This window comes from Dermacentor albipictus, chromosome 8, assembly GCF_038994185.2.
Source record: "Dermacentor albipictus isolate Rhodes 1998 colony chromosome 8, USDA_Dalb.pri_finalv2, whole genome shotgun sequence".
Classification (NCBI taxonomy): Eukaryota; Metazoa; Arthropoda; class Arachnida; order Ixodida; family Ixodidae; genus Dermacentor; species Dermacentor albipictus.
The window spans coordinates 107,688,541-107,708,937 of NC_091828.1; the positions used below are offsets into that span (position 1 = coordinate 107,688,541).

Genomic DNA, 20,397 nt, shown 5'->3' on the forward strand with positions numbered 1-20,397 from the left:
TGACATCAGCGTCCCAGCAACAGCATATTTTGTTGTTTTCGAGGAATGAATATGTTACTCTTTCCTACTTGGATACCTCACCGCGGAAATCAACATGCACGCTCACGAAACGTCGTGTTTTTCGCAGTAGTGTTTGTACAACGGGGATGCGAAGTTGGTAGGGAGTCCATATTCTTACTGCGTGGGCAGTGCGGTATATACCCTGGCAGCATGAAACGCTTCATCTCCCTTTCCCTTTCACCCGTACGACTTCGTTAGGCGACACTGGTATTCTTAAAAGAAAAACTAAACATTTTACCCCCCACCCCCACCCTATGACCACGGCAGCGCGATAAGTGAAAAATGGAAAAGGAAGACGGATAAAATATTACATATGCACGGCAAAGGGCACACTGGAGTGTCAAAGCCGCCTGAACAAGGACGCTCAACCACAGGCAGCGCGGTAGCGCCTGGGCAGTCTTTGAGATAGGTAGGCAAAGTGGTCTATGAAATAGTCTACATAAGACGTACTGCATGTTTCAAATTATTTCGTTACCAGGGCACCGTAGTTGGAACCACGCAAGTGTGTTAGAGGATCTCATAACCTCGTTTTATGAAAACAGGTGTCTTTAACTGTTTATATAGTCTATAGACCATCAAAGACAGCATGTGTGGCATAAATTAGCACGTGGCTCCAAGTCCATAGAATGTGCACGCACTCTAAAAACAAAGTAAGCACTGCAGACATCTTCTTTTTTTTTGGATTAACTGGTTGTCTCACATTTACCTCAATTTTTCTCGAGTTCTCGTGCAACACCCATAAAGTATGTTTTCACCCATCGGGCACAAAGTGAGTGAACGTTCTGCATTTCGCGTGTGCTAGCTTACTCTGAAAACGGAGTTAAATATGATCTAACTACTTACTACCACAAAAGGGAGTCCTTGGTGCTCCCCTCGTACTTTAAGTGTAGGCAGTTGGCAAATTTATGGTCGTGCACATAAGAATCGACAATTGTGTCACACAAATTCTGGAGAATTCTGGAGAATTTGTGTCACACAAATTCTGGAGAATTTGTGGGACACAATAGTCTTAATATCAGCTAGAGCTTGTCTTAAGACAGAAGGAGGAGATATAAAAACGTAAAGTTGTCGTATCAGGTACTTGTAGATTCTGCATATACGTGCGGCGTTCTTTTTTTATCGTTAACAGAACTGTTTAATCACCCGTGTCATGCTGCACAATTCTACTTTTTGAGCTAGATTATTCACAAAAGCGGTCATTATTTACACGAGGAATTCGAATGAACATTCTACTAATTAGCATTATTTTAATTATTGCCTTTTAAACTGATTACTTTAGGCACGCATGGTAATTTTTCGAATTGAAGACCGGTGACTTCGAAAGTTATATCCACTTGGAACAAATTCTGAGGAAGACATCAATTTCGAAATATGCGTAACCAAAGTTTGGGACAAAATCCATTGTACGTCCAGTAAATTTTTGAGCTTCCATGTATAATAAGGTATTTTGTGAAAAAAGTAAGTGAAACGGAGCCTTTTTAGTGCAAGTTCGGCAGCGCTTATCTAAGAACTGGTGCTATATTTAAAATCAGTTCTAAGTACTTGTGTTTTGAAAATTCCCCGGCTTCAATTCGTGTATTGCAGTATGTGCGCCCAATTAATTAGTTAAAACGCTCGTTAGTGAAATTTAGCCAATTAGTAAGATGTGCACTTTCATTTCATGTGTAAATAGTATGCGCCTCTAGAGTAATCCAGCTCCACAAATAAATTTGTTCTATGAATGCCATCAGGCGGGAAATGAATGGTGCTGACACGTCTCTCATATTCCTCTGTGCGGTTTGGGGAAGTGAAACCGAACATCGTTTTTCCTTATATTTATGATAGCAGCACAAACTGCTGTGTAGCAAATATGAAAGGGCCAACGAAAAGAACGGACAGAAGCGTTACTTTCAACTAGGCTTCTTCTTCACACATTCATGAAATTGATAAGCGCAAAAAAAAATATGGGCATATGCTGACGTATTTGTGGAAGAGATGATGGGCACCTAATCAGAAAATGCGAATTATGCCGATGAGAATTTTTCGTTCGTTTCTGTTGTGGAAGTGCGTTGGACTCAAACGGAATCCTTATCAGCTGGCACAAGACATAGAATCTGAAAGAAAACAGATTTAAGGTTCAACAGGGAGACCTTGAACTATACTTCAATGAAAAAGAGGCTACCGCATCTTGACTGCTGGTGGCTAGAAGATTGCCGATAGTGCTCAGCCTAACGCGTCCCCTGTGCGTAGATTACATACAATTACCCGTCTTTGTACGCGAGAGCTTGCTGTTTCATTAGCAGTTACAGCTTCTTGGTCCACTCGTGAGAAGTGCTTTGTTTAAGCGGAAGCTTCAGCCTCTCTCTGCAGGAAACTTTGCACCGACTAGACTTACGACCTTTCAACGAGTCAAAGATACTTGGACCGTGGCCACACCCGTCACTGGCACGAAAAGCGAATCGTGCATTACTGCAGTACTTGAGGTACACCGGTTTAAGAGACCGTATATAGTGTCCCTGTGCATAGTGTCCCGCCCACACGTACTCAGTGCTTACTCTCTCTCTTTCCTCCTCTTTCTATTCCCCTTTCCCTCACCTCCAGTGTAGGGTAGCAAACCGGATACTCTTCTGGTTGACCTCCCTGCCTTTCCTATCCTTGCTTTCTCTCTCTCTCTCTCTCTCTCTCTCTTCAGCATGGGCACAGCTCCGATACGGCCTATTCAAATACATGTAAAACGAAGAAACGCTTTTCTGAGATAAGCCCTGGGCCGATTTTAATTACATTTGTTGCATTTGAGAGAGAAAGTTGAATTCTAGTGAGTGTTGGAAGCAGAATTTCTATTTAGGTCCTGCATTTTGTCAAAAGAATTTTCGAAAATTCGGAAAGGCGGAAAAATATTGACGCGCGGAGTTTATAAATAATAGCTCTGCATCAAGAACACATGTCGCGCTTCTGTAAACGGCATCCATTCGATCATTCAAAGCGGATAAAAATTTTATGCTTCAATTTATGTCTTACGTGGATTCGTTGCGTTGTCTACAAGGGCTCTGCAAAATCTGTATTTTCATGTTACCAAATTTTTTCAGATTCACGTGTAACATAAATTTTGTCCGCTTTAGATGTATTATCAAAAGCAATTCACATAATTGTGCTATCATATTTATCGGCGAGTTACAGAGTTTTAAACTTGATAGTTCTGTTTTCAGAAAATTTGCGATTTTGCCAATTTTTTTAATAAACTGGCCACATAAATAAAAAATTGTACGCAAAGAGTCACTAGATATCTCAAGGTTTTTCTTTGAAATGCAACAAACTTCGTTAAATTTGCTGCAGTGGTTGCCGAGAAAAACGAATTCAACTTAGACTTGTATAATGATAGGAGCACCCGAGCACCTGGGCGGGTTGACAGGGTCATTTCAGAAAATGCGCCAAGAACAAAGATTAAGGCAAAGAAGCATTTTCTTTAAAAAATGATGGTTTGTTCATTCCTTTCTTTTTTGGCCTCTTTATGTTTAGTGTGAAAGTTCAAAAAAAGGTCGCGAATGTCTCTACACGTTGCTGAAATTACTGTAGCATACATAGACTGGCCATGTCGCACAGGAAGCCTATGGACTCAGAGTCACATTACGCAGTCATCCGAGTATAAGAAAGTCTGACTCATTACCCATCTCAACCAACTAGCGTCGAGAAGACCTTTATGGATTATGTATAGCAAAGAGAAGAAAGTTAGCAAAGCGCCTAAGTTCTTCTAGACTCTGTCAAACCCTTTTACATGTGGTACTGTTTTTTCCACCTTCAGTTGCGGCTTTGTCTCCCTGTCTTTCTTCCCCTTTTGTCTCTCTCTCTCTCTCTCTCGTTACTCATTGCTATCGATTAACCCGCCACTCCAGAAGCTAAACGGCTCACCGATGCCACAGTTAATGACCAACATCAGCTACGTAGCTCGCCTGAACAGAAACGAAAGAAAGCGAAATGCACCGCTTCAAAGTAGGTAGAAGAAAAGACAGAGAAAGAATAACGGACGGGAGCCGACCTTCACGACGATCGCCTAAGTGCTTTTGAAAAGCAGGCCACCAAGGCAAGGGCAAACCACACGCTAACGGAACGTTTGCGCCCAAAAGGATCAGCCGAATACAAAGGGGTGGAGGGGGGGGGGGGGGGTAGTACGTATACTGGGAAAGTAATATGCCTGAAAGGCTGCGACTCTATATAAGCGTACGCGTGCCCGGTCTTTGTTGACAACGACTACGCAGGGACACTCTCCAGGCGGTGACGTCGTGCTCACGAGCAGCAAAAGAAGCACACTGCGCAAACTTGACCCGGTAGCGAGAGTGCAACCATAATGGACGCTGCCTGCACCACAAAGAAAAACGTGCAGTGCGGGGGAGGATCGACCTGGTCAGCAGTTGGTCGTACTGCGACGTTTCGTAAACGTATAGAGCAAGAAGACCTGTAGACTTGGGCCTACACGCTACCGTAAACTGCGTTGCGTCCCTCTAGATTCCGCGTAAATCACCCATGCTGCAGATTATGCGCAGATGAAACCTAATGAGAAAGGGAGAGAGAGAGACAGAGGGGCAAATCTAGAAAAATATTGTGTTAAAACTTTATAGATGGCAGTTCAGATTAGGGAAAGTCCTCGTGGATCGTATAGAATATTGAAAGTAGTAGCTTTGTGTGCCCTCTTTCGCCAATTTTCGTGGTGGTCGGTCTTTCGCCGGCGAGACAAGGCACACGTCCTCTCCTGCAAATGAGCTGCGGTGCGACGTTCCTCCAGGAACACCAACGTTTATAGCTATGAGGCACGTGAGAGCGCTGGGGCGTTTTATGCCGTGGTAGAGCGCTCGGAACGGACAGCCCTACTCTCCTCCCGCCACCCTCTCCCACTGTGGCGGCTGTAAGAGAGAAAGATGGCGGTCGCCCTCGCCCGCCGCCGCCCGCACCGGTGGAGACAACACGCATGAGGAATTGCGTGTTATGTATAGACACCTATACCACGTGCTTGTCTCCCTGTCTTTCTGTCTCCCCCTTCCACTATGTTTCTCCTTTTATCCCTCTTAACCCTTCCCCCTGTGCAGTGTAGCCAACCGGAACTACCTCTGGTTAACCTCCCTGCCTTTCTCTGCATTATTTTCTATCTCTCTCTCTCTATACCACCGCCACAGATGCGCTGATTAACGACTCGGTTCTCCACGGAATTACCTCATGAAATAACAATCGATACGTGAATATCCTCACCTCAACAACGTTCACGCCGTCGAGCGTATCATTTCTTTAGTAACGCGAATAGCATTGTAGAAGCGTTCGGCTATTCGCTTAGGTTGAGAGACGTCGTCGATAGTTCCCGTGAAGTCATTTTTTGTCTGTCTTCTGAATTGATTTTTCAGTACAAAGCCATTATTAATACGGCGACGACCTATTGACGTTTGAAATAAACGAGTTTTTGTCACAGAGCAATGTGCGGTTTCCCACCGGGGCTTTCTAGTGTGTTAGAATTAAGTAAAGGTTCAGTTAACCGAGGTCGAATTAAGGGGAGTTGACTGTCTAAATGAACTAACTATTAGAACCGGAACAGTCTATTGGTGTCATGCAGACCGCTTATAGAATACTTCGCCTTCATATGAAACATTTCTTTATCCGTACCGCCTTGACATGTCCAATTTTCGTAAATAGGGGCTCAGAGGACCTGTTGACGCTGTACAGGAGTCTTTTCGATGGTCTTTTTTTTTCATTTAGCTGCATATATTATCCTGAAAGAGCGTAGGTTAGGGGGTGTTGGTATTCCATAAGTGAGGTTTTTTAGCGCATGAAAGGGGACGAAAGACAGTGGCTAGCGCTGTGTCCGCGTCTTGCCACTGTCTTTCGTCCCTTTTCGTGCGCTAAGAAACCTCAGTTATATTATCCGTCTATGCATAATCTACTCAAGTCCTGTCCAACGTCTGTACGTTCGCTTGAGACATCCTTGTAAGGGTCCACGTGTATCTCATAGACAAGGCATTGCCCATTGAATTAATTATTTATTTATTAAATAAATAATTAAATAATTAATTAGTGAATTAATTCAAGGGCCAGGTATGGCTAAAGAGCGCCATGCTAGTGTTAATAATTTCGCAGTGGACTGATGGCTCTGTGAAGTTAATGTGACGTGGCTGTAAAGGGGCCTAAAGGAGTTCTAGTAAATTGCCCAAAATCTACGTGTAATAAAATTACGGCAATTACTAATGACTTGTACTCTGAACATTAAAATACATTGCGAAAGAATGATGCGATATACAAAATTTAGGCATTGCCTAATGAAATTGTCTCTACATAACTTTTTTGTGAATAAAGATTGCGGGAAGTTTATCGAAAGTGCTTTAGCAAGACCTCGGCAAGTCAAGATTACTTCATAAAGTGGTGTCCCTATTGCGGCGTTTACATATGAAATTTTTTTTTACGGTAGTCATAAGGCTTCCACACTAGTTTCGTATCATCTTTAGTGAGAGATGCGCGCGATCATATCTTTAAGTTAAGCTCACATGCCGGAACAAGGCAGAGACATGACATGACATGACAAGAGTTTTATTTTAGTCCTGAGGGACTGAGATCTTGGGGAGCCAACACCGAAGGCTCCCGAAGAGCAAGTCGGTGGCTCCGCCCACGATGTGACCGGGAGATCAAGTCCCGCCGCAATGTCGTGGGCCCTCTGGACAGCCTGGAGTTGAAAGTGGAGGTTGCTGCTCTTGAGAGATTCCTGCCATTGTTCTCTCGTGATGGGTGGAGAGGCGTTAAGGGCGGGGCACAGCCAGAGCATGTGGTCAAAAGAGCATGAGCCATGACCACATTTGGGGCACGACTGTGAGTGTTCAGGATCTATCTTGTTAAGGGATCGAGGAGTGGGATACGAACGGGTTTGCAGGAGTCTGAGTGTGGTAGCCTGAGGTTTGTTCAATTTGGGGTGAGGGGGTGGAAATGTCCTCCTGCCTAGTCGATAATGGGAAACAATTTCGTGGAAAGTGGAACACAGACACACTGTTTTCGTAAGCACTTAAGAGTTGAAATTGCCTAGGTACTATTACAGGCTTTTGTTCTCCTACGCAAATACCACCTCTAAACGTAGCATACAAATAATTTGATAGGAGGCTTTTCCTTAAGTAGCTCACTATCTAGTTATTTTATCGTGTATTAAGCTAATTAGCGCTAGCGTCATCTGTTCTATTTTGAGCCAGTCTGTCGGTCTCGCTATCATCCATTATCGATTTATTATCTCTCGAGATGTGTATCTACATTTCCGTCCGTCTATCTCGCAATCTATATATCTTTAATTTCGCGGTGCCTCTTCTTCCCTGTCTATCGGTATACTTCCACCTGTCTGTACATCTATCTGCTTTTTAACAACTATCGGTCTATCACTTGCTGAAATGACATCTATAGTTCCCACAGTGCTGCACCGTTTTGCAGTAACGCGAATGGACCATCACGGTCTCTCCACCTCTCCTCTTGCGCGTTCAGCCAATATCGCTTTCCTTTTATGTGCAGCCCATTTAGCTCTAAGCCGCCTATACATGCTTATGCGGCGCCCGCTTTTTGTCGGACCCACCCGGATGGATTTCCTAATCGCCCGATGGCACGCGAACGGCTGGTCGATACGCGTCGTGCAGGAGAACAACAAAAAACGAAACCGCTTTTTGCATTGCCCTGCTGGAAGACAAAGCCAACTGGAAAACTGCTGCGGGCCAAGGACGTCTGACGTGACCAGTTGAAACGTAAACGTTGGCAGTGCGTGATGTTATGTAAGGGTCTATCAGCCTTGCTTGTCGGTTGTCAAGCTCCCGACACATGCGTTCACGCGTTTGACACGCACAACCCGACGAAATATGAGACAGCTAGCTAGGGACGCAGGAACTGGAAGGCGTTAGTTGATCGATATCTTGTGAATGAGGGAAGCGCTATATAGCCTGGAGCCAGCGCTTCGGAAGACTTGCTTTTCTTGGAGAGCTGACGTCGATAAGTCCTCTTGGCCCTGACGGCTACAAATCCTCTTGTCTAAACGTGTATTCTAGGCTGACGCTTTACTTGTTCGGCCCCAATGTTGGTCACGCACACGCATATATACAGGAACGCACTCTTCATTTTGATGCATTTCGGGTGAAATTGTTCTTGCACCACAGGCCTTGAGTGCTACGCGTAGGCTGCACAACACGCTAATTTCAATCTTTAGCTCCCCGTTATCCTAGTAGCGAGGGAATCGTGCTAAAAAATTGTTTTATGCCGTAGTCATACTGCACAGTTTCTTTTGAGGACTGTAGTCAGTGCGTTATCAGCGAAAAGGACCGAGTAATGACCTGACATAAATTCAACAGCAAGTCATACAGTCAAACGATATCAATGCCTGGGTGTATGCATAAACTAAGGTAAGACTTACTGAAACATCCACCAAAATAATCTGTGGATGAAAGTCAAGTGGAATTCACCAATACTGAAACACAGAGCACTTTGCATAAGCTGTAACGCAGTAATAGTGCGAGTGCTAACTTTCACAAATGCCATCCTGCGCGTAAAGTCCGAGTCCTTGTCGGGGTTGGAGATCAACCGCAGGGGCGGTGGGGCGACTGGCTTTGGATGCCCACGATAAAACCACAAACGACACCGTGCTGGGTGACGTGGGTTAGGGCTTTTCTTGAAGTTGATCAATTGCGGAGCAAAATTAGTTTTGACGAAAGAGCCAGGAACGTGGGTGAAAATAACTGGGCGTGAAATGTGCCCCAATATCTGCACCTCATGGGCACGGAATGGAGGAAAGAGGTGAAGAAAGCTGGCAACCAACTACAGGGCAATCGAAACTAGATCTAGACAACGTTGAGTAATTAAAAAAGGAAAGTGAGAGAAACAGAGGCTATAAATTCGATGCAAAAAATGGAAACAGGAAAGACCACGGTGAATTACATATACGTCAAAAATGAAATAGGAGGCAAACTTAGTTTGTCTTTGTACAATCATGCAAGGGACAGTGACTTATTTGGGGCCTTAGCTGGCTTCCTTAGGTCAATAAGGTGCCGGAGCAAGTTTTCGCAACCGGATGAGGTGTGTCTGCTACAGAAAACGTCAGGAAGCGATTCAGCAAATGAAATGCCAAGATGTTCATCCAGCAACTCCTGTGTGGAACGCTTAGCTTCCAGAAGCGCTGCGATCATAAAACAAATGGAAGCATAAACTGGACAGCAGTCGAGCAAAGCAAGCGTCATTTCGAGCATTGATGGAAAAAGAGCAGCAAAAAGATTGGCAGACCGGCATAACCGCAATCATTGCTGGCACGTGTAATTGTAGAAGACAGAGGTTTTTAATTGATATAAAAGACCAAGGAGAGATACGCACAATGCTAGACTGCTATGCATGTATGTAATAGTAATTAGCCCAACCAAGCTATTTGTCACAGCCTCATTTCGATGGACGTGCCAATATAAATCATTGTCGTCTTGTACCGCGAGTAGAAAATGTTTTAGCGTTCGCACAAGTGCTGCTGATGCGATGCTAGTGCCTTTTTTTTTGTTACTGTTACCATATTTAGTCGGTGACCTCAACCTGTGTGGTTTGTCAACTTTTGATGGCGCTCATTTTTCGAGAAAAATGTTTACATCGCCACAACTGGTACAACATAGTGCCTGATTTCTACTTATGAGTGGTTCTCTGAACATGACGAACAAAAATTAGCTTATATTGCAAGTACGGATACGAATATTGTTGGTGTCACTTAATCTATATATTGTGAAAGCCGTACTCCGAAGCGTCGTGATTTATTTGTTGCCTGGAAAACACACAACGAAAAAAAAAATGGCTGTGGCTTAGGTAAGGTTAAGCCCAGGATGCGAAGCATACTAGCCTTTATTTTAGTTGTTGAACCACTGTTTAGCCTGGTGAACTGCTGTTGCTTGGCTATATTTGGTTCGGCTAGACGAAGAAACAACTCATGCATTACTTCTTCGCCTTCAAGAGTGGAACGCGACAGCGTTCCCGTCGACCCGCCAAGGGGTGTAAGACAATGGGCTACAGGGCAGCGACTACGCGCCCCGCATTGGACGCGGTGAGCGTCGAGCAAAGCAGCGTTCGGCGCGGCAACGAAATGTGCGCCTGAGCAAGAGACGCACGCCTTAGAAACAGCGCGTTTCTAAGGCAACACCGCATTCACTAGAGGCGCTTTTGTACCGCTTTGAAGCGTTGTACTCGTGGCTCAGTGGTAGCGTCTCCGTCCCACACTCCGGAGACCCTGGTTCGATTCCCACCCAGCCCGTCTTGCAAGAGTTGAGCCAAAGCCACTTCTCCTCTGTCGTGACGTCACGGTGTCACGTGATTTCATGGTCACCGCCGCGCCTGAGGAGCTGGGTTGAGCCCTCGTAATATGCTTCGCATAAAAGAATAGTTTGTGTCTGCAAAACCTTTGGCTTTTCTCACGGAGGCTGCTGCGGCTAGCACGCCTCTCAACAAGTGAAGTTCAATACATGGCGGTGATGCGGTGTTTCGGGCACTCTCGATGACTTCCGGTCCCTGCAATAGGCAAATACACGGCCTCGAAGATTTGTTTTTCTGACTCGGCGGAAGCCGTCGACGTGGGCTGCGATATCATAACCAGCTTTTGAATCGCAAAGAGCAGTACAGGAAGCTATAACGCACTTTTTTTTAAAATAAATCTATGCAAATTATAGAAAACATTTATTGTAGCCACGATTTCAATCATGGCAGAACAATCGGATCCCCACTGTGACTTTGCGTCCAGTAATCTTAGTGCGAAACTCTGTGAGTTAAGCATCGTCTCAGAGATATTTAGCGCTCGATATATTCTCACGACCACAGCGCTGAATCTCGGAGGTCATTGTTTAAGCAACACTCGCCTCAACGACCAGTACAGGCCCCGTTTGGCGGCTCGCCCAAGCTGAGTCTGAGACGTCGATAAACGGAGCGTTTCTGTCGCGCATACCCTAGCTGCTCCGCCATAAACGATAGGCGCGGCAGTGCTAAGCGGGCAATGTCCGAGCACCAAATAAATATTCAAGGCAATGTTTAGAAAGCAACAGGTCCCTGGGCTCGGCATCATTCGACCGAGTCGAACGATCCGACGTCAGACGAGGGAGGGTATAGTAGCACTTGCTCGGCCTACGTGATTCGTAGGTCGATCAGGTTATTGATGAGCGCGTATGGTCAAATTGATCGAGTGATTGAGAGAATGGCTGATGCTGCTACGGACCCTTCGGCTCACCAGTTGACGTTGCGAATGACCGATCGATAGTTTCTTTGTTTAATCGACTGCCAACGTTGGTGGTTCAGTGGGTGCGGCGCATACTGTGGTTGAAGTGGAGGCCACGGCTTTGGTTTTCACTCGCAGGGTCTCCATTCCAACTACGAAGAAATTAAAAAAAAATGGCTGTGGCTTAGGTAAGGTTAAGCCCAGGATGCGAAGCATACTAGCCTTTATTTTAGTTGTTGAACCACTGTTTAGCCTGGTGAACTGCTGTTGCTTGGCTATATTTGGTTCGGCTAGACGAAGAAACAACTCATGCATTACTTCTTCGCCTTCAAGAGTGGAACGCGACAGCGTTCCCGTCGACCCGCCAAGGGGTGTAAGACAATGGGCTACAGGGCAGCGACTACGCGCCCCGCATTGGACGCGGTGAGCGTCGAGCAAAGCAGCGTTCGGCGCGGCAACGAAATGTGCGCCTGAGCAAGAGACGCACGCCTTAGAAACAGCGCGTTTCTAAGGCAACACCGCATTCACTAGAGGCGCTTTTGTACCGCTTTGAAGCGTTGTACTCGTGGCTCAGTGGTAGCGTCTCCGTCCCACACTCCGGAGACCCTGGTTCGATTCCCACCCAGCCCGTCTTGCAAGAGTTGAGCCAAAGCCACTTCTCCTCTGTCGTGACGTCACGGTGTCACGTGATTTCATGGTCACCGCCGCGCCTGAGGAGCTGGGTTGAGCCCTCGTAATATGCTTCGCATAAAAAAGTGCTTGTGTGGTGGGCGCTTAGTTGCGTCGTGAACAACAGCAGACAATAAAAAAAATGTAATATCAGAAGCGCATAAGTTAAAAAAAAATTTGAAGGAAGGAAGGAAGGTCAGGAGGCACAACCAGAATCGTTTAGTATAAGGTTGGAAACACAGAACTCAACTATTTACGCCGTAACAGACAAACTTTAGAGTTACTGAAAAGCGGTCGACTGACGTGTTCTGCGAGAGAAATATTTAGCTCGGTGCTGCGGGTATTATTCGTAGTGCGCTGACACCGAACAAGCTTTGAGCACTGCCCGTCATGAAAAAAGAAAAGTCGATTACAAGCATAAATCTAAAAAGAGATACACAGACCAGGAACAAACGTGCTGAGAACAAGAATGAAGAACGAACAAATCGAAGAATCGAGAAGAACCAACAAGTAAAAACAAAAAACAAAAAATGCAAGTGGTGACCCCGCCCTCACTAATCATCTTATACGAGTTCCAGACAAAAAAGGTGGTGACAAAACATCCGGCCATCGTGATCGATTTAATATGCAGCGAGACGACGTCAAAGTAGCACTATGGTTTCCTTTCTTTCTTTCTTTCTTTCTTTCTTTCTTTCATTGTTTCGCTCATAGGCACTTCCTTTTAGGTCGTCGTCTTGCTCGTTTAGCACTGGGTGTAAGTACGCATGCGCAGAGAGGAAGTTCGGGGCCCCCAACGATGGAGTACAAAAGATGCGCTAACCCTAAATGAGAAACTCGGCTAAAATAAATAACGACCAGGCTTTGCCGAAACCGTAGCGTGGACAGTGACTTGCACTTGTTTCATGCCTCGAGTGCGAAGGCCGACCGATATCTCTGAGTAATCACGTGCCAAGAACAAAAAAAGTGGGGTATCGTGGGCAGACCGAAAAAAGTTTGTAGGGGCTCTCGGCGGTGATCACCGAACGAGGACACAGCGACCACATGTGCCTGCCGACTTAGACGCGTTTCGTCAGCCCTACGCCACCGCCCATTACCCCTCCCAACTCTTTTTTCGTTTTCTTCTTTTGTTTCTTTCCCGCCTGTCCAGACTGCTCCACCCAATGTTGAAATCCGCTCGTTACGTGTGTGATTTTGCTAATCAGTGGCCGCCCAGTTGCGATACCATGGAAACTTGGGCCAAGTGTTGTTCTTCAATCATAGTCGTTTCGAAACGCCACCAGCGAGTTATGAGCATAGCGCTACGCAGACAAGGCCTCTGGAGAGGCACTGCGTCAGCAACGCTGACTGGCGGACGAAACTCTATTCGAAACAAAGGCGGTTTGTGAGTACCCGCCCCTATCGCAAAAACCAGCGTTTTCCAGTGTGAAACCAGCGCGTTTTTTGGCGCTGGGTCGCACTGGGTACGCTCGCTGGGACTCACTGGACCACCAGTGAGAACGCTGGATAAGAGTTACGTCACACTGGAAGAGACGCTGGTTCCACTGCCCTGACGCTGGGGCGCACTGGTTTGTGCTGTACAGGCGCTGATTCTCGCTGCAATTCGCTGGTTCGCACTGGAAACTGCGCTGGTTGTGTTTGTGCCGCGCTGGTTCCAGTACGCACGGGCGAGCGGTGCTGAATGTTAAATGCTTTATACAATTTCATCGCTTGATACTAGTCTCTTGTGCTAAATAACGCTATATCTTGGGGTCAAAAACCCTATTTCGTGTCGCAGCTTGGAATAAACGTGTGTGAGCTGCCCTGTTTATTCATGGACATTTGAAACTGAAGACAAAAAACGCTTTCCTTTCTTAAGGTCTTGTTTCGCTTTTAGAGGTCACAATCGCAGGGGCGAACATACGCTTGAGATCCCCTTCGTTTTCAGCCAGGAGCCATTTCTGCGTTCAGTACTGCGAGAACCTTTCACGTGCGAGGCCACCCGCTACCTGGTAGCGGTCTTTTGAAGGCGACAGCCTTCGCCAATGACAACGCGTTGTACCTCGGCAGCTGTATGACAGCTTATCCTGTAGCCTCCGTCCTTTCAGTGACCACGGAGGCATTTCAGGCGCTGCGCTGGATTGCAAAAGCAAATACATTTTTTCGGCTCTTTCGGGCCGCTTTCGTGGTCGAGCGTCTCCAAATCCCCGCGTGCAGCAACTGCGCCGATTTGGAGACGCTCGACCACTTACTACTTCGCTGCCCTGCCTTCGATGTGGAGCGCACGGACTTGTGTACAGTCTATCGGCGACTGGGACTGACTTACGATACGGCGACCGCACTGCTATTCCCTGCAGCCCACTCGTCCATCGTGAAGCACGCTCTTTCGGCACTGCTAGACTACTGCAATGCGACGCACTTGAGAGCGCGGCTCTGAGCCCCGCACTCACTTTCTTTTTCCCCTTCCCACGTTCGTCCTGTCTTTCTCTCCTTCATCTTTTTCTTCCCATTCCCCCTTCCCCGTGCAGTGCTGTTGAGGTGCCCTCCTGTGAGAGACAGTTACGGCGCTGCACTCACCTCTTCCGTTTCCTTTCCAAAAATCAACCCGCCGTGGTTGCTCAGTGGCTATGGTGTTGGGCTGCTGAGCACGAGTTCGCGGGATCGAATCCCGGCCACGGCGGCCGCATTTCGATGGGGGCGAAATGCGAAAACACCCGTGTACTTAGATTTAGGTGCACGTTAAAGAACCCCAGGTGGTCGAAATTTCCGGAGTCCTCCACTACGGCGTGCCTCATAATCAGAAAGTGGTTTTGGCACGTAAAACCCCAAATATTATTATTATTATTCCAAAAATCACTTCACACACACACTGGTCGGTGGTGGCCGGAGTTTCACCTCAGGCAGAAAGGTTCCCATGCAAACACCACGTGCTCTCGTGCATTCGCTCTGGGGGACGCTTTTGTCGTCCAACGCCTGCAGCTATCGCAGCTCTTTCGAAGCACACGTGCTCTTATGCAAGAAGTTTGGAGCTACCTCCGCTGTTGTTGAGGTTAGCGATCCTGTTTTTTTTTTGTTTTTTTGCGGAATTGCGCGACGAATCAAAAAACGCTGCATGCCCGAACATCCACACTCACACGAAAGTGCGCCTTCAAGCGCGTCGTTCGTTTAAATAAACCGACCGACTTTCTAGAAGCGTTCGGCTTTTCGCTCACTTTGAAACAAAAGAAAAAAAAGAAAAAAACCAACGAACACCTAAAATGACTAGTTCTACAGGCATACCTAATTTGAGATTACGCAGCCCCTTGAGCAAAGACTGCGTTTGAAGGGTCGCTCGTCGGGCCCCATTTTACATTTTGGCTATACGCGGAAACCTCCATAGGGCGTCGTCTAGGCACCGCCTTGCCGCTAGGATTCTTCAATTTGTTGCAGCATTTGAGGAGCTATAGAATAAATTCGAATGTCGCGTTACCGTGCTGCCAGGAGGCGACCTTCACTGTCAGCGTAGGCGCTGTCTCTCCTTCTATCTCGACTAGAACGACTAGAGCAGCAAGCGATGTTCCTTCCTCGCCTTCTCCAACATCGAAACTGAGCACAGAAATAACCGACAGGAGAATTTCACGGGGACAGATATGAAACTCTGTGCGCCCAAGGCTGTCGGAAAGATCGCATAGTTTATCAACCACGTCTTTTGCCATCGCACGTCTAGTTACAGCTCCGTTGTCGTCCTCCATAAATTTTTGTAAGGCCCTAAGGCTGGGGGTGTCACCCGAGCGACAAGAAAACACCCTTACGGGTGTAAGCATTTTCACGGTGTGAAGGTCGCGCGCGCTCTCGCAAAACGGAGTTGCGAGACGCGTTCGCTGTCGAACGCCAACTGTGGTACACCTCTTTTAAACGCACGTGTACGCTGTAAAATAATTTGCACCCTCACAAGGGGAAAAGAGTTCAAACTTATCTATAACTCACGCCCTTACACCCAAGAGAGTGTAACAGTGTGAATTACAGACCGCTTCACACCCTTGTTCATTTCTAGGGGTGTAAGTTATGTAACGGTGTACTACCACGCGACAGCTTTTGGGTTGTTGTCTGAAGGCTTAGGTGCTGTGGTGGAGTGTACTGTCGGGACGGCCTTCCTTTACACGTGAAATACGCCAGATACACGTCGCAAATGTGCTAGAAACACGTGTAAGATAAGCGGAAAGTGCGATATAAACGCGCTTGAAGTACGCTTGATGTACGCCATGGATATACGCCGCAAATACACAGCATGTGGGTCAGAAATACACCTGCGTACGTTATAAGTGAGTCGATGACACGCTAAGGATACGCCTAATACACGCTCCATGTGGTTGTCGCCTTATTTTGATCAATAAAAAGTATTCTTGGACGGCGCAAGAAAAATGACAAATTTCGGTCATCCACCTTCACATCGAAGTCCGAAATCTAGGACAGGAGTGCGGCAAAAAAGAATAATAAAAAACAAAAAAAAGCGATGTGGAAAAAGAAAACCGAAGCAGATTAAACGTACGTACGACACACAAAGGCGCAACCAGAGCAGCCTCCAAATGCGCGACGGGTGATCGAGCCCACGCCCTAGTCAATCAGCTGATTTGAGACAGATTGGCGCGATTAGCATAACCCATCTCGCACCTAGCCTATGGCACACCCGTCCCCAGCCCATTTGCTTGGTTTCAGTGCCTATCCCTCCTTTTTTCCCCTCGCAATATAAAAAAAAAGAAATATTGTGGTCGCGATGCGGTTGGGTTGAATGAACGATGACCTCTCGACGCTTGTAGTATACGCTCAGATTGGCTGACACCGTGTGCCTACGCTATGTCAATGGATAAAAAAAAATGGAGGGGAAAGAAAGGCATTGCGACGAACAAAGACAATATTCAGAGCGTGCTTGCTAATTTGAATGCGGGTCATTGCTTGTGCCTACAGAAGCGCCTCTTGCTCAACCGTGACTGGAATTTTTCTACAGTTTTGGGGGATACTGGTCCCCGCGGAGACGTCCACAAGCATAAAGGAAGAAAGAAAGACAGACAGAAAGGAAGAAAGAAAGAAAGAAAGAAAGAAAGAAAGAAAGAAAGAAAGAAAGAAAGAAAGAAAGAAAGAAAGAAAGAAAGAAAGAAAGAAAGAAAGAAAGAGGAACAAACATAACAGAATCGAACGAGAGAACAGAAAAAAGTGGAGCGTGTTTCCCGTAGACACCGAAATAAATTACAATAACAAATAAAGAGACCCACGATTTTGCGGGGCGTCGTAAGAAAGAGGCCGCCAGTTATGCTGGTGACGTGGAAGCGTGATTACACTTGCTTTGAGGATAAGAGTTGACGTTGACGACGCGCAAGACATCTTTCCAGGCTCGCAGCCCTATAAGCTATATGAGCGTTAAACCATGTCACGGCGTTTTGATCGAGCAGCCGCAAATATGGCAGCTTCGTTTGCGCTCCTTAACGTCCACGCAGTCCACGTGACCGCTGCGGGTTGACGCGGCGACGAACGCTTGAATGTGTGCGTACGTGCGTGTATGGCGTGTGTGCGTGTGCGCATGCGCCTGTGCGAGCGTTAGCCAACCGCGTTGACTTTTCACCACTTTTCGGCGTCATGGCGAAAAAAGTGCCTGCTGAGATTTATCGCTCACGGCCAACGCCGACGATGCCGATACCGACACCGACGACACCGGCTTTTCTGCGACACGAGCTCCTTAACGCTGTCGCGTTAAAATTACTGAACGCTCGCGTCATGTGGCCCAAGAACGGACGCTGAGCACCTGCGTTAACTGCTACTACTCGTGGCAAGCAGCGGGCGATAAATAGTTTCGCACGAAGTGCAAATCACTGACAGCGATAGCATTGGCGTTGCTCTTGAACTACTTGCACGGTCTTTGACTAAAAGCGGGTGCGAAATGTTGGCGCGATGCAACGCGCAAGCACGCTGCTGGAAGAGTTGGTGGTTGTTGTGCAAGTGTCCACCTAGTGGATATGTCCATTTCGTCTCCTGTTGGGGTTCTGATTGGCTGGGCTGGGACACTCTTGAGGAGCAGACAGCGCTCGCCATCGGCACGCCGATCCAGTCGTTAGAGACGCCCGAACCCAGGCAATCCGACAGCAACGAGAATACGATCCCGAGCTGAGGTAGCGGGAAGCCGATGGCACCGTTACCTGTGGGTTACTTAACCATGACGAAGGTCAGGTACACGCAGGACAAGCTTCGCTTAACCCCATTTTCCGGTACGGGAAGGGTATGTCATTTTTTTAACGTTCGTGAGGGAAACGGTGCACTTATCCCAACTGCCTTGATGATTGTTCCGCGCTAACAAGGCGCCATGTTTTCAGGTCACGGCAACAACAGCAGCACCAACATTGAGAGTACTTGGCAAGTCAGTTCTGCTGGAATCCGCATGTTGGAGAAACTTTATCGAAGCGGAATAATCGACAGCCAGCCCTAGGCAGCACGAAACTACGCAGAAAACCCATGGGGGTTCCTAAAAAAGAAAGTTTCGCAATTTGGAAGAAAAGTTCGTCCTGGTGCGGGTATCGAAACCGGGACCAACGCGCTCAGCGGTCGATGGCTCTACAATCTGAGCTAAACGGGAGGCTAGCAAGTTGCACGATGATGCCCTAGTACATTGGCAACTCCAAGTGCAAGAATGCCGACACGCATATGGAAAAAAGCCGTATAGGTTTCCTTTGTATAGCTTCACCCGCCGTGGTGGTGTAGTGGCTTTGCCGTTGTACTGCTAAGCCGGAGGGCGTGGGATCGAATCGGGGCCGCGACAGACGCATTTCTATGGCCGTGCATTGGGAGAACGTCAAAGAATGTCAGGTGGTCAAAATTATTACGGAGTCCCCTACTATAATAGCATGCCCCATCATGATGACGTCGTGGATTTGTGACGTAAAACCGCAGGATTTAATTTGTTCAGCTCTACGCTATTTAATACTGTCAGACGGATGAAAGCTTTCCTTTTTATGAAGGTACTACGCTTTCGGAAGCAGGAAGTCGCAGGGTTCCATCACAAATTGTTGTTATTGGAAGGGTATACGCTCAGCAACGTTTACAAATTGAAGAGCGTGGGTCCCTTTTAATGCAATGCTTATTGAATATACGCAGTGTGTCTTTCCATACGGGTGAGGTTTCCACTATTGAATGCATGTAGGAGGGAGTGTAGAATGGGCGTCAACCGCGAGCTCACACAAAGGAGCCAGTCAGGGCCCCGAATTGCAATGGTCACTGAAATCAAACGCGTGACTGCGGCGTAAGTCTCCGCACTCTGGGGATTGGTGTTTCTGATTTGCATTTGTTCTACACTGTTAATTCTTTTCTTCCTACCTTTCAGGTGGCGCTGAGGGTGCGGCCCATACTGCCGTCGGAGGTGGACAAAGGACTGACGTGCATTGCTCACAAGATCGACGACAAGGTACGTCATCCTCCTTTGAGCCCTGTGATTGGTCACACGTCTTTGCATCGCAGTCTGCTACTCTATATACGCAACGTGATAGTACTCGCGGCAGAAGTGCTACTCGGCCGATTTCGCGCACTTTTGGCAGTGAAAAACCGCGAACATCGAGGTGCCTATAGAAATGATACCTCTGCTTACGTACTACCAGTCCAGTATAGGCAAGCCTTTTTCTTGTTCTATTTTTTTAGAAGGGAGTTGTGGCTAATTTTTCTTGGGCGCGTGATTGCTGGCTTCAAATTTAACCCTGAATTGAGGAGTCGTCGCACTCGAGGGTGACGCGTAGGTTCACTTTGCCAAGCCTTAGAACCGAGTCATTTAATATTTTTTTTGTATACTACGCCTTAAGACAGCCTTCTTCACACAAGAAAATAATAACTTAAGCGCACTTAGTAAAACACAAACACTTGGAAATGCAGTCAAGTGCGGAAAGAGGCACGAACTGCTGCTAATGGAGTCCACCAGAATAGAGCATTTGCATGTCTCCAAGGGTGTTCAGTTGTGCATGCACAGTCCGGTCTTGTGTTTCTTCTACGATATTTACAGTGCATTATGACTTTTTCTCGCGCAACAAAAAATCTGTCGTCGGTGTAAACGTCGTCAATTCAGAAAAAGTCCTAGAATGAGAATTCATCCTGGTCGTGCAATATGGAGCGCTAGAGCTACACACGTAAACAAAGGCTGTAGTTTGAAGCCCTGATTGTGCGCGTACTTCCAACAAACCGAGCTCTTGAACACCACTGGAACTTGCACGTTGGAGTTCTTGAACATCTACAACCACTGTAGATAAGAGATTATAGCGTAAATGTCATTGGGGCCTGATATTGAAAAGAATACTGTATACACTAACTTTCCCGTGGAACCTTCTCGGCGCACCAATCTCATCATCTGCGTCGCGTCAAGTTTACAAAATCTCTTGGCCTCATTGCATTGTCCGGTGTCCACGGGAACCGTCTTCTTCGAGACGATGTCCAAACCATAGCATTCAATGCGCAATCATGTTCCTAAATAAGAATGAAATGTTACAGCT

General features: G+C 46.9%; 1 protein-coding gene across 6 annotated transcripts in view; it reads left to right on the forward strand.

The window, feature by feature from the left end:
- The window catches only part of LOC139048971 (kinesin-like protein KIF19), a 214,136-nt gene that overhangs the window by 24,165 nt on the left and 169,574 nt on the right, over positions 1–20,397 (forward strand). For all 6 annotated transcript variants that reach the window (XM_070523981.1, XM_070523983.1, XM_070523980.1 and 3 more), the window contains exon 2: positions 19,248–19,328. In XM_070523981.1, the coding sequence (XP_070380082.1) occupies positions 19,248–19,328 (81 nt within the window). The remainder of the gene's footprint in view (positions 1–19,247; positions 19,329–20,397) is intronic.